At 36.0% G+C, this 14,789-nt stretch overlaps 1 protein-coding gene across 11 annotated transcripts in view; it reads right to left on the reverse strand.

Annotated features, from left to right (window-relative positions):
- Positions 1–14,789, reverse strand: part of PLCZ1 (phospholipase C zeta 1) — a 218,035-nt gene that overhangs the window by 12,242 nt on the left and 191,004 nt on the right. For 10 of the 11 annotated variants that reach the window (XM_047866880.1, XM_047866881.1, XM_047866889.1 and 7 more), the window contains 5 exons: positions 9,883–10,032; positions 7,117–7,338; positions 5,722–5,869; positions 1,494–1,610; positions 12–184 (listed from right to left, as the gene is read on the reverse strand). In XM_047866880.1, the coding sequence (XP_047722836.1) occupies positions 12–184; positions 1,494–1,610; positions 5,722–5,869; positions 7,117–7,338; positions 9,883–10,032 (810 nt within the window). The remainder of the gene's footprint in view (positions 1–11; positions 185–1,493; positions 1,611–5,721; positions 5,870–7,116; positions 7,339–9,882; positions 10,033–14,789) is intronic. The other variant, XM_047866883.1, reaches the window with a different exon arrangement.

The following is a 14,789-nucleotide window of genomic DNA, read 5'->3' on the forward strand; positions in this document are numbered from 1 at the left end:
ATTAATCTTACCCTTATTGTAAGTGTAACTGGATCACTCTGGTTTGGTGATTTATTCGGATTAAACTGTGTTTTAATATCTCTTAGGAACTGTGGTTTCAAAATATATCCAGAACCACCATTATCCAAAAATTTCCCATTTTGAAGATCCATAGGCAGACCAGGTGTCTGGAAATTTAAGGCCACTGTGAGCAAAAAGTATTTTGATATTGTCAGGAATTAGAGGGTACAATTAAATAAACACAGTTAAAAGATATACTGAAACCTAATAATGGATTTTATATCTCTAAACATTTTAAGAGCAAACATCATTAGCCAGAATAATTCCTGATTTTTAAGCATTTCTTCCTGCCATGTGTATATTAATTTACGAAGGTGAGTTTCAAAGTTTAATTTTTAAATTATAACTTTGATTTAAAAATCAAGCTGGCATACAATATAAATTATAGAATAGCAATGTACAGATCAGATGACATTCAGGAAATACAAGAATAGAGAAAATCGGCACACTAGGTGCCAGAAGAAAAGACACCAAATATATTATAAACTTTCAGGTCCAAAGGGATACTGTTATCACTTAAAGAGAAAGGGAAAAACAGGCAGAGCAATAATTGCTGTTAAAATATAAAAATACATCCGGGACACCTAGGTGGCTCAGTCGGTTATGCGTCTGACTTCGGCTCAGGTCATGATCTCACAGTTTGTGGGTTTAAGCCCCACATTGGGCTCTGTGCTGATAGCTCAGAGCCTGGAGCCCACTTTGGATTCTGTCTCCCTCTCTCTCTGCCCTTCCCCAGCTCTCACTCTATCTCTCTCTCTCAGAAATAAATAAACAATAAAAAAATTAATAAAAAAATAAAAATAAAAATACATCCATATAGGCTGGTAATACCATCCTCTCTCTCCCCAACATCCCCTCACCCACCAATCCTAACCCCACTCTTCCCCTCTCTCCACAAACCTATGAGCCTTGCTGCAATCCAGGAGCAGAGGGCTTTGCACCTGGTACCTTCTGAATGGTTAGTACCTGTGTGATAACAGCTAATCAATTTGGAATAAGGAAAGTCTGGTAAAGACAAATAACAAAGCTATGCAATCTCATTCACTTTTCAGTACTGTGAATGTAGAACTGGTGTAAAGCATAAAAGGTAGAAGTCACTTGATTTAAAGAAGCCCTTAGCAAATCTTTCAAGCAAAGACCTTGATATTCACTGCCCTCTGACATCCATTTTTATTTCTTTTTTCTCTCCCTACCTCTCCCATGCTAACTCTTCATGAATTTAACTTCCATGTGCCTAATTCCCACTTAGATTTACCCTCTCTGACCCATTTAGGAATAACTTCAGCTCTTGAAACCAATGATTCAGCATTATTGCCTGACCCCAAAACACCCGGGGTCAAAAAATCTACTGGGGAAGTTCTTTTCATAAGTCGTTCATTAATTCATAAAATGAATTTATTATCTTCTTTTTGCCAAAACTCAGTGTAACATACCCATTTGACAACCTATATTCCAAAATTCTTGAGGATTAAAATTAGAGGAGTCTGTTCTTGTTGCTTTGGGATAAATTCTGGTAATGAACCTCCTGGTGTGAAGAACAAACTCGTGGGCTAAAAAAATATAAGAACATCATGAGAGATTTCAGATAAACTAAATAAACGGCTATGCCTCTCTATGTTATAGAATCCTAGAATTGTTTCAGTATTTCTGATATGTATTGTTTAGGCAAAAATATTTGCAATTCATGGAAATCAAAATAAATCCAGGTCTTTGACGGTGCAATTCACTCTTATTGAGAAACTAATAATTTTTATTTGATAATTTTATGTATACTAAGCATTCACTTGAGAAAAAAATTATTAAATAATATATTTAATTTTTTCACATCCAAATTAATTTCTTTGATGTAAGAATATATAAAAATCCCAAATAAAATGCATCCATTTTTTAAAACAAACTTGTACTTTCTTCATTTTGTCTTTTTTTTACATTGGTTTTCACATTAGGGCAGAATCACATGTAAGTCACATAAAGAGATATAATGCCATCCAAACTAACCCAGCTGAATAGTCAACAGATTCTCAGCATTGAAAGGGACCTTAAAGTTATTCAATTCAGCTGCCAACCCTAACCACCACAGCATCTTCCCTCAAATTCCTTCAGTGTCTGTTTGCATGTCTCCACTGAAAGAGAACCTGCTACCTCCCAATACAGCAGTCCTCCCTTATTTGCGGGAGACTCCCTTATAGTCTCAGTTACCCACAGTCAACCAAGGTCCGAGGCAGATCATCCAACTTCTGACAAATCACCAGACAGTCACTAGTACCCTAACACTGCATCATAACACCTGCATCATCCACCTCATCTCATCTCATCACGTGGGCATATTACTATCTCACATCATCACAAGAAGGGTGAGTACAGTACAATAAGGTATTTTGAGACAGACCCCATTCACATAACTTTTATCATAGTATGTTATAGTTATTCTATTTCATTGTTAGTTATTGTTGTTAATCTCTGTGCCTCCTTATAAACTCAACTTTATCATAGAAATATATGTACAGGACAAAACATAGCATATATAGGGTTGAGTACTCCACAGTGTCAGGTATCCAGTGTGCATCTTGGAATGTATCTCCCATGGATGAGGGAGACTACCATAGTTCTGATTATTTCAAATGTTTTCCTTACTGAGATAAGGTCTATACTTAGAGTTCACGCACAAGTATGCACAAACACACACACACACCACACACACAGTTCATTTGTTTCTCTCTATTTATGTTTCTACTTACATATTTTTATAAGCTTATATATACGTATATATTCTGTTTAAATCACTTGAGATTCAAAACTAATTTATGCCCTTTACCATTGGACATCTTTGAATTTTTTAACACAGTTTTGTGTTTCTCCAAGGCTTTTATTCTTTCATTAAGCAGATCCTGTTTCCACAACTACTCCTGCTAATATGGTGACCAGGATTAGGAGAAATGCTTATTGCCTATGGCCCACTACCTTTGATAGTCAAACTAGAATAGAATCATTCTCAAGTTAAAAATTATAATTACTGAAGTTAATAATAATTAACTTCATCAGCTCTCAATTTTAGAAGTTACACAGTCCTTGAGAGAAAGTTTATTTTGAAGCTACTCATGTATAAATACATCATGTATGTCCAACTATCATGATCCCTTATCCAGCCCTAAACAAGATGTTTATCTTTTGGTAAAATCTATACTCTTCTGGACCTTAATTTTGCCTATCTACAAAGTGATAAAGATGAATGATCACTAAAGACCCTTAACATAATATCATCTTGTTACTTCTGAAATTGAGTTTTAAAAATTAAACATACTATGTTATTATACATGCAATTTATGTTCATTTTAGATAAATGAGAAAGTCAAATAAGAAAAAATAAAAAATAAAACTATATATAATCTCATCACTCAATTAAAAACCAGGTAACTTCTTAGTATATATCTTTTCACTCTATTGTCATATGTATATTCTTATTTTTTTATTTAATCATATTATTTCTTCCCTTTTATAAACTTCCATTTTTTACTTAAAAATAGTATAAAAAATAAATAATTCCATTTCAGTAATATTCACCTACTGCATTATTTTTAAATGATTAAAATGTCTCTACTCATATGAAAAGTTGTTTCTGATTTTTCTGCATTATAAATTTAGTGACATTTAAGTTTTTAATAATGATGGACATTCTTGGAGCATACCTTCGACCCAGCATTAATTATTAATTACTGGATTTTGGTGGAAGAAAAATGCTCTATACTCTTTCCAAAGAGACAGTGATGCTAAACTTTATGACTTGACTCAGAACTTCCCAGTCCTTATCAAAGTTTGAGCAGGTGGCTAACACAATGAGAGTGAGAGAATTAGAACTACTTTTGCTGTGTGCTGAGGTCTTGTCCCCTTGAACAACAAAAACCATCCAATAGTTTGAAAGAATAGAGGCTAGCAAAGTAGGTCATTCAAATTTAAACCCTGTTAACAATACTCACAGGAAGAAATATATTTTATATGACACCCAACACACAATATACACACATAATTGTTTCATTATGTTTCCCACTTACTTATATTGCATCTCTTCTATTCTATTCAAGTCTATTCTATTCTATTAACTGTGGTTCAGCCCTACTGAATTTATTTCAGACACAATCTACAGTTAAAAAACAAGCAAACAAAAGGACCTAAAATACCTAGAGACAGTTTGAAGAGATGAGCTGAAGTATACCTCAAAACACTTTGGGCACTGGTGGCCAGCCCAAAGAGGTTAACCAAGAAATATACCAGAATCTGTATTTCCAAATAGCCAACAGCTTTTTTGAGTCAGTTGCAGGTGCTGATATTCCTGTCATGGTGTTTCTACACAAGATGGTAGATTGTATTTTTTAAGAAGGATTTGGAGAGTCACCTGACTGCTGAGTTAATTGCTTATCCCTTTTTACTTTTTTTTTTTTTAATTTTTACTTTTGAGAAAGCGTGAGAGGAAGAGGAGCAAAGAGAGAGGGACAGAGGATCCAAAGCAGGCTCCAAACCAATAGCAGAGAGCCTGATGCTGTGCGGGAACCACGATTTCACGACCTGAGCTGAAGTCAGATGCTTCACCTACTGAGCCACCCAGGTGCCCTGTCCATCCCTTTTTTAGCTGAGGTTATTCCCCAACCATACAAGTCTAACAAAAGGGTAAGGTCTGCTTCCCATCCTCTTTCCAAGACCTTGCATCTTGGCTCTAGCAAACAGAATCCTCCAACTCAGGTTACGAGTCGGAAGACAGTAAAAAGAAGCCATGCAGACCAGCGGCACCACTGCAGACGTGCCAGGACAGTATGCACTCTGCATAGCCGTCTGGTAGCCTGCCCTGGATGCACGTCCTCGCTCTCCTTCACCTGGGACATACAGGTTCTAGGTTTATTCCATTGTCTATCTTAGGTGCCTGCTGAGTCTACACAGTTCACTGTGGCTCCGTGCTCTCTACCATGAGCCTTCCTCATGTCCCTACAGGAAGTCTCACCTTTGCACTGCTATCAAAGACATCCTTCAAAAACACATAGGGGATGGTGTGACTCCTGAGACTTCAATCTTCTCCTGCTTGCCTTTGATTCTAAGACAAAGTTCACTTCCTTGTAATTTGGTTCTGCCTACCTCTTCAACCTTGTCACTCACAGCTTTCCTCCAATAACTGCTCACCAGAGCTCTCCCTACAAAAATGTCCATGCTGGACATTGCCAAACAAAATTTCATGACTTAAAAAAATTAATTAAACAAATTCTGTGAAATAAAACTTCATGTGACCTGAGGCAGATAGCCTCTTTTTAAATTGCATTAAATATGTTGAAAGCTTGGGGCGCCTGGGTGGCGCAGTCGGTTAAGCGAGCGACTTCAGCCAGGTCACGATCTCATGGTCCGTGAGTTCGAGCCCCGCGTCAGGCTCTGGGCTGATGGCTCGGAGCCTGGAGCCTGTTTCCGATTCTGTGTCTCCCTCTCTCTCTGCCCCTCCCCCGTTCATGCTCTGTCTCTCTCTGTCCCAAAAATAAATAAACGTTGAAAAAAAAAATTAAAAAAAAAATATGTTGAAAGCTTATGAGAATACCGTTTTTATAAATGTCGTTGACCAATCTTGACATTTTAGCAGTGAATAAAAGTTGTTTAAACACTTCATCTGTTTCAATCATAAGAATTTACCTCTCAGCTTTAAAAGTTTTCGGGCTTCTGTCTCCCCAATAGAATTACTTTCATTAAATTGCTGATACAGTCTTGAATGCTGAAAGCTTCTGAACTTCTCGGCTTTGGTATAAATGACAAGATCAGATAGGGCCAGAGCCACCTTTACCTTTGTGGTATAAAAAAAAAAAAATGCAGCAATTTCATATTTTTGTACGAATCATTTGAAAAATGCCTTTTCCAATAAAGAAAATATGCTTTCATATCAATTATATCAGTCTTTTCATAATAATATCTCCTCAAAAACCATTTGGATTGCATCAATGTGATTATTTTTCATGATGATAGTATTTAATGTTAACATGAGACAGCCTATAATCTAAAATCTCAACTAACGTAGTAAATATTGAAGATAACAATGATCACTATTTCTTTTTTCCCAAAGATCTGTTTATGAATTTGACAACTTTAGGGTATTTATTCATGAGTAAGTGTATTTCCAGTGTGATCTAACACTTGGGAATAACTTCTGTTGTATAATATACAGCTGCTCTTTGACAGCTCAGCATCTATCTCCTCTACACATCTGTTAGCCCCTTCCCAAGTTTTGTTTTGGGAAAACATTCCTTGCTCAAGCTCAATCCACGTGCTTAAATATTGACAATATGGCTCGGACCTGGCTAATCACAGCTTTGCATTCCCCTGAAATAGCACCTGACTCAGGGATGTGCACATCGCTGGATCATAGCCAATGCACAAAAAAAATGTGCTTGGTCATCTGAGAGATAAATAGGTCTTCCATTGGATTTGAGCCTGAAAGCATATAAAGCTAGAGCTTTGTAAAGTCTTGCACCAATGTGGAGAAAGTAGGTCCAAAGTTGGAAAAAAGTCCATTCTGTGGACTTAAGTTGAGACACCATACCATGTCATTCCTAAAATTCAAAGACTTTTCCCTGCACTTTTCTTGATGTGGGCCAATTAATTCACGTTTTACTTAAACCAGCTGAGTTAGTTTTAGGTCACTTGCAACTCAAGATAACTTCTTTTGTCATGTTAATTTGCATACTTATAAGACTGTATATTATTACAGTGGTTTTCTTCATTCTGACAGTATAGTCTCCTTGAGGGCAGAAATATTGGGTTGTTTGCATTTTGTACAGTGCACAATGCCTACTACCTAAAAATGCATAATATTTGGCCATAGAACAAATTAAAAACAGCTAATGCAGGAAAAGAGATAACTTTAAATTTTTCTTTTCCGATAATTTTTTTCCAAACAAGTTTTAAATGATAGACTAGAATTTTTATAAGGAAGAAAAAGATTTTTCCCTCTAAAAAATTTTTTAATTCTCCACCAATAAGAAAATAAGACAACTTTTCCATCACTTGTAAGATTTTCACAAAGTGTCATCTTACCTTCCTTTTCTTGAAAAGTGGTACTCCAGCTACGCTTATTATCTCATCTTCCTTTCCTGGATTGTCTTCTGATCCAATCAATGTTTCTGATCCTTTGATTTCATCTTGATATATCTCTTCAAATTCCTCTACCTGACCATGCTTATTAGAACCTTTCCTTTCACGGGTTTCCCTTAAGGTTCCTATTTTCTTGTTCCTAACTAATACTTTGAATTTTAATACCTACAGAAACGATTTGAAAGAGAGATACGATTACACATTTACAGGGAAGTTTGTATTTTAACAGTCATTGAAAAGTCACCATGTTTTCAATTAGCCCACAGTAATAAAATACATAAGAACTCCATCTTTATCCATACCCCTATAGAAATACCCTGATAAAAACCAGTGATATTATAGTATTGACCCAAATTCACCCCAAAATAAGCCTGCTATGATTTGGGACTTACTGTAGCTCCCTTTCTTTTATATATTCCACAAATTGCTACTCTTTTTAAAAACTGACACACATGAAAATTGTATGTTTCTACACATATCACATATATTTATATGTAATTTATATATATTATATTTATGTCTAATATTTTATATGTTATGTTTATATATATGTTAAAATACTTGCAATGCTACAAAAGTTAGAATGTTACAATTTCTGGTAGTAAATGCTTCTGATCATTACTCTGTTATCCAATATTAAAAAGTATTAAATGAGATCAGGTATTCAGAAATGTCTATTGTGATGTTTGACACCTAAAATAGACTAAATTTAAGGTAAACATTTGTAAATCTTCTTCGTATTTCAACTGTATTTCCCCACATGCATCTTCAACTTAATATTTCTATCAAAACTAGGAGCATAGCAATATTCCCCATCAGGGTCCTTCATTCTAAATCCTAAGACTTCCAATTCCTTTCTTTCCCTTAGTTATTCCTACCCTTTTCAGCCATTAATTCACTCATCAACATACTTATCAAATGTCTGCTATGTTTTATATATAATGCTGCAGGAATCCGGGGTATGAAGTAAAGTTCTTTTCTTCAAGGAGCTTTAATTTGTCCCTTCCCTTTGTTATCCTCAGGTACCCACTCAAATTATTTCCATCATCTTGGGCCTTCTCTCTATTACAATGGTCCTTACATTACTCTCTAATGTGGAGTTTACCAAAGTGCATTATGCAATCACATGCATCAAAAGCATCACCCTGGAGTGCTTGTTAAGGGAACAGATTCCTGGGATCTACTGCAAAATTAGAGAATGAGAATATTGAGTTGTGGGAATAGAATTATGCCTTTTTAACAAGTCTCCAGGCAATTCTTTTGTACACCAATGACTGAGTGAGGTATGAGAAAATTACCATTATCTCTAATTCCTCATTTACCCTTTGAAAAGCATCTCTTTACTTTAGCATAGGAGCAAAAATATTAACAAAAACTACGTATGTGGATGCTAAGAAGTTGATTTATAAATAATAGGATAAGGGATTCCATTTCTAGAAATCTAAAAATTGTTACAGTTTCCTGAATTAGACCATTAGATTAAACCTTAGATTACATCTTTATTAGATTAAATCTTTGATAATATATTTCCACACTTGGCACAAGGTCTTTAATATCTCTTTCTTGTCACAATTGAACACATGTAGTCTGTGAACATTCTATGGAGTGAAAGAGTCAGTGTTTCCATCTGTTCAATTGTTTCTGTCCATCTCATTCCTATCATGAGTCCTATACTTCTAATCACCAGTGTTACAACACTTTCATCTTTAAATTTTCTACTCATATAAATAAAATAAGGAAAAATATTTTTAAAAATTCAAATATGACACAAATACTGTTCTACATCTAAAATGACGACACGTCAAAACTAAATTATTGTTAGGCAATATTATCATGTAAAAGAAAAAATGTTTATCACCCGATGACATTTGAGGTGAGGAGAGTAGGCTGGCAGAGGAAACTAAAAAGAACTGGTCAGAGAAAAATGAGGAAAACCTAAAATACGTGGCATTATGGAAGAAAGTGTTTCAAGGAAAGGAAGAAGGCTTCCCATGATTGAATGTCACGAAGGAAACAAGGCAGACGGTGACTGCAAGAGCTCTGTTAGAATTTACCAGTAGGAAATTCTCTGAGGTCAATGAGATACTTACTGAGGTGCAGGTGGAAGAGGAAGCTGGGTTGTGAGGAGATGAGAAAGTGGAAATTTGGGTTGAGACAAATAATAAAGAGATAGCTGAAGAGAGATCATAACCATGAGGCTAGAATGGGGTTGTTTTTTTAAACCAAGGACTTGAGTATGCTTAACTGAAAATGGAAAGGGGCCCATAAGAGACAGGGAAACTGAAAAAAGCAGATTAAAAAACAAAACAAAACGAAACAAAACAAAACCTCCCATCCAGATGCTAAGGAATTAAACACAAGCTCTATTTACAACCCAAATTTTTGCCCCATTCTGAGCCTTTGCCTATAAAACCTACCAAATCCCTGTGGCCCAATATTAACTGACTTGAAACTTTGGACTCATGGGGCTAGGACACACAATAAAAATGTGAGTTTTTATGTTTATCTCCATATATTCTCTTTCTCAAAATATATTTACCTAAATGCTCACGGGAACATTTCCCAGGCAAAACATTGCAAAGACACACCCCTATAATGGCTCAAGGCTAAGAATTTTCATTGATCTCTAACCCAGTTTTATGGATCAACAGTCATAGTGACATGCTTTTTCTTTTTTGATTAACCTGAGCTTCTCAGACAAAATGTTACCTCTGGTGAAGGTAGTTTGTCTGGAAAATCATCAAGCATATCAGAAAGCAAGGCATCTCCAAAAACAGACTGCAAAGTGTCTGCCATCACTTCTTGTTGGGAAGGGGAGCAGTGATTTTCTAAAGAGAGCACCACTGGGTAGTCAGATGTCTAAAAAATTAACCATTACTACGGTTACTGATCAGAACTCCTCAATGATTGTAATGCAATTAACAAGCAATTAATCTATCTTAAAACTTACATTCAACATTCTGTACCTTTGCAAAATAAGTATTCTTTAAACTGAAAGTACTTTTGAGTTTGACATAACAGGGAACATTAAATCTGTATAAAAAGGAAGATTGTTACTGTTTATAGTAGAAATATAGGCAACAACGGAAGCATCCAACAGTTGGTACTTGTTTAAATAAATTATGCCACATCTCCTTAAAGGAATGACACAAACCTGGTAAGAAGGAGGTAGTGCTATATATACTGCTATAGGAAGTTATCTATAATATAGTCTTACGAGGAAAAATACAAGTTGCTGAAGAGTAAAATTCTACACGTTAATATTTGAAGCATATATATGTTTCCTTATCATATATATATTTATTTAGATATTTTTTAATTCTAATTTTTTTAATGTTTTTATTTCTTTTTGAAGGAGAGAGAGAGACAGAGCATGAGCAGGGGAGGAGCAGAGAAAGAGGAAGACACAGAATTCAAAGCAGGCTCCAGGCTCTAAGCTGTCAGCACAGAGCCTGATGGGGGGCTCGAACCCACAAACTGGGAGATCATGACCTGAGCCAAAGCCAGACGCACAACTGACTGAGTCACCCAGGCACCCCTAGATATTTTTAAATGTGAAGGGAAAAGTTTAACACCAGTAAGTAGAGGAAACTTAATTTTTTACTTTTTTAGTTTCAAATTCTACAATCAAAACTCATTGCTTTATAATTAGAAACAAAGATAAGGGTATAATAATAAAGAGAATCTAATAAGTAAAGATTACTTTACAAAGAGATTTTTCAGCCTATATAATTACTAGGACACAAATTTACCAATTTGTAAACAAGCCAAGGACTTGCAAGGTCCTTGCATCATCACAGAGTTTTGAATAGGACATTATGCTTGTTTAATGTCTGAGTATATTAGTAGCTTGTGGCTACTATAGCAATTTACCAAAAACTTGGTTGTCTGAAACAATGGAAATTTAGTCTTTCACAATTCTTGGGACCACAATTTTAAAATCTGTTTCACCAGCTAAAATCAAGGCGGGAGAAGGCTCTAAGGGAGATCTATTCCTTGCCTTTTACAGCTTCTGGTGGTTGGTGGTTCTATTCCTTGACTGTGGCCATATCACTCCCATCTCTGCCCCTCATCTTCATATCATCTCCTCCTCTGTATGGCATTAGAGCCTACCCAGCTCAACCAGGATAATCTCCTCATCTCTAGGTCCTTGATTTCATCAAATTTGCAAAGATTCTTTTTCCAAATAAAATAACATTTACAGGATCCAGGAATTAGAACTTTTGTGGGCACTTATTCAGCCTACTGTCATAACCTCATACCTATTCCCATATACACTGACTCTATCTAACATCAAGAGAACAGTGTAAAAATTTTTCCCAAATATAAAAAGTGATTTTAAAACTAGGCAAAGTGATATCCTAGCAGAGAGGTTTTTCAATTAGCCCTGACTGCACTAACTGGGGAGAGTTGATCTTTTTTGTTGGGGGGGGGGGGGTCTTCTGTGGTCCTTGGCTCCACCTTCAGGGAAGGCCCTCTTGTTTTTTATCCTTGGCCACATTTTTTCTTCTTCTTCTTTTTTTATTTTTTTAAGTTTATTTATTTATTTTGAGAAATCAAAAGAGGGGGAGAGAAAGAAAGAGAGAGAGAGAGAGAGAGAGAGAGAGAATCTCAAGCAAGCTCCACGGTGTCAGCATAGAGCCCGATGCAGAGCTTGAACTCACAAACCATGAGATCATGACCTAAGCCGAAACCAAGAGTCAGACATTAACCAATTGAGCCACCCAGGTGCCCCATATCCTTGGCCACATCTAAAGTAGGTGTTGAGTAATTTGCTTTCCTTAATGTCAGGCAACTTTTGCAGCTCACTTCTTGACCAAGAGTTGTTTTAAGGCTCACCTAAGAGTCAGAGTTGTGTTTTATTTTGTTCTGTTGTATTGTGTTGTGTTTTTGGCAATGTAATTCCCTTAAAAATTTAGACTTCTTATATGCTTGCTTCTAGTAAGTTACAGGTGCCAGCAACTGTACCCAAAGTTCTTACCTCATCATAATTATCAAATCTATTTTATCTTACTGCTCTCTCTTCCCCAAATTAATGGTGACTATCTCAAGTAGAAAATTGAAGCTTCATTCTAACTTTTGCTGCAAAAATGAGTCACCCTGTTCAACTGAGAAGTCTCATTGAGTGTGACTCAAAGCTTTTTTTTTCATTCCATCTTTTTCTCTTCGAGTCTTAAAAACCGTAGGGGTTTCCATCCTTTTGAGGCCTTTGAATTTTAAGATTGCCTCTATTTCCTCAGTTACCCACCCTGAATGAAGTGAGAGGGTCTGCTATGCAAATATTTGGGAAGAGTATTTCAGATAAAGGGAATAGGAGTTGCAAGGGCCCTGAGATGTGTCTGGAGAAGAGTAAGGAAGCTAGCATGGCCATGTGCATAAGGGAGAGACGAGTAGAAGTTGGAGGTAAGAGAAAACAGGTTAAACATGGCTTTTAGTTTGTATTTTGAGTGGGACTGAAGGTTTTGAGAAGCAGCATGACATTATTTGACTTACCAAAAAGTCACTGTGACTGAAACATTAAGATAAAACTGCAGGGGGGCAGGGAAAAAAGCAGGAACATTGGATAAGAAGCCACTGCAATAATCCAAGTGAGAGGCGATGTCAGTTATTCAGCACAGTGACAGTGAGAATGGGGAGGAGGGGTTAAACTCAGTGTATATTTTGAAAATAGACCCAAGAGGATTTGCTAAAGAACTTATTTAAGGATTGGAGAGAAATGAGGGGAGGAGGATTAAAGTTGACAACAACAATTTAGGCTTGAACTCAGGAGTTAGCAGTAACTGAGATGGGGAAGACCATGGGAGGAAGAGGAAGATCTGGGGTCAGTTCTAAAAATGTTCTGTTAAATATGCAAGTGGAGATGTCAAACATGTACATGTCTATATTGTATGGAGTTCAAGGGAGAAATTGGGGTAGAGGTATAAATTTAGAAATCATCAGAGAATTTAGGGGCGCCTGGGTGGCGCAGTCAGTTAAGCGTCCGACTTCAGCCAGGTCACGATCTCACGGTCCGTGAGTTCGAGCCCCGCGTCGGGCTCTGGGCTGATGGCTCAGAGCCTGGAGCCTGTTTCCGATTCTGTGTCTCCCTCTCTCTCTGCCCCTCCCCCGTTCATGCTCTGTCTCTCTCTGTCCCAAAAATAAATAAACGTTGAAAAAAAAAATTGAAAAAAAAAAAAGAAATCATCAGAGAATTTAGAAATCATAAGAGGATCAATGCCATATATCAATGTTTTATACTAAAAATAGAAATGTTCCATATTTTGTATGAATACTTTGCATATTTTTAGTATTTTGCACTCTCAAATAATAAGGCAGTTGATTTAAATTTGTGATTTTTAAGTTATGTTTATATTTATAGATAATGTATTGACCTACTGAGAACCTTAGGTTTATCAAATTCTAAGTTTTAATTTCTTAGATATGCACTGTTTAAGTACTCAGTATGATTTTGTTAAATCTCTTCAATGGCACAGCAATTGAAGTACTTAAGAAAGAAACAAATATTCTAACTTTATAAAAATAATTTAAAATACCTAAAGGTGCTTAATTAGCCATGTTTGTAAATAAAACCAAGTCTTATTTAAAATTGAGTGATTGTGGGCACCTGGGTGGCTCAGTTGGCTGAGCGTCCAACTTTGGCTCAGGTCATGATCTCACGGTTCATGAGTTCGAGCCTTGCGTCGGGCTCTGTGCTGAGAGCTCGGAGCCTGGAGCCTGCTTAGGATTCTGTGTCTCCCTCTCTCTCTACCCCATCCCCACTCATGCTCTGTCTCTCTCTGTCTTAAAAATAAATAAAACATTAAAAAAATTTTAAAAATAAATAAATAAATAAATAAATAAATAAATAAAAATAATAAAATTGAGTGATTGTTAAAACCCATTCAATCCTACTCAATTTATAGACTGATTTATTTGTAGGCTGAATTTAGAAGTGCTCAGAAGAACTAGATCTTTGAATCCATAACTTTAATAAATCCAACAATAATTTTAAAACCCCAAATAAACTTCTAAGCATACTTTGCTTGGGGTCCCTGGGTGGCTCAGTCGGTTAAGTGTCCAACTTCAGCTCAGGTCATGATCTCATGGTTTAGGGGATCAAGCCCCATATCGGGCTCTCTGCTGTCAGCGCATAGCCCCCTTCAGATCCTCTGTCTCTCTCTCTCTCTGCCTCTCCCTTGCTTGTGTGCATGCTCTCTCTCTCTCTCAAAAAAATAAGCTTTAAAAAAAACATTCTTTGCTGTATGAATAGCTGCCATCATAGTCATAAAAAATGTCAACAATCTGTATAACACATTTTTGACACATTTTATCTCATGTATTGAAAGTAAGGTAATTGAATATTGGTAAAATATTTACTATTATATAGACCAATATTTCTCAAACATTTTTTGCCTGTAACTCAACTCATGGTAAGAAATATATTTTACATTGTGACACAATACACACACACACACACACACACTATATCTATATCTATAGCTATAGCTATAGCTATAGCTATAGCTATAGCTATCTATCTATATATATAATTATATAATATATATATATAATATGTAATTAAACAAAAAATTTCCTGAAACATGCATCTTACTACCTGAGATTAACTTCAGTAAATC

This window comes from Prionailurus viverrinus, chromosome B4 (genome assembly GCF_022837055.1).
Source record: "Prionailurus viverrinus isolate Anna chromosome B4, UM_Priviv_1.0, whole genome shotgun sequence".
NCBI lineage: Eukaryota > Metazoa > Chordata > Mammalia > Carnivora > Felidae > Prionailurus > Prionailurus viverrinus.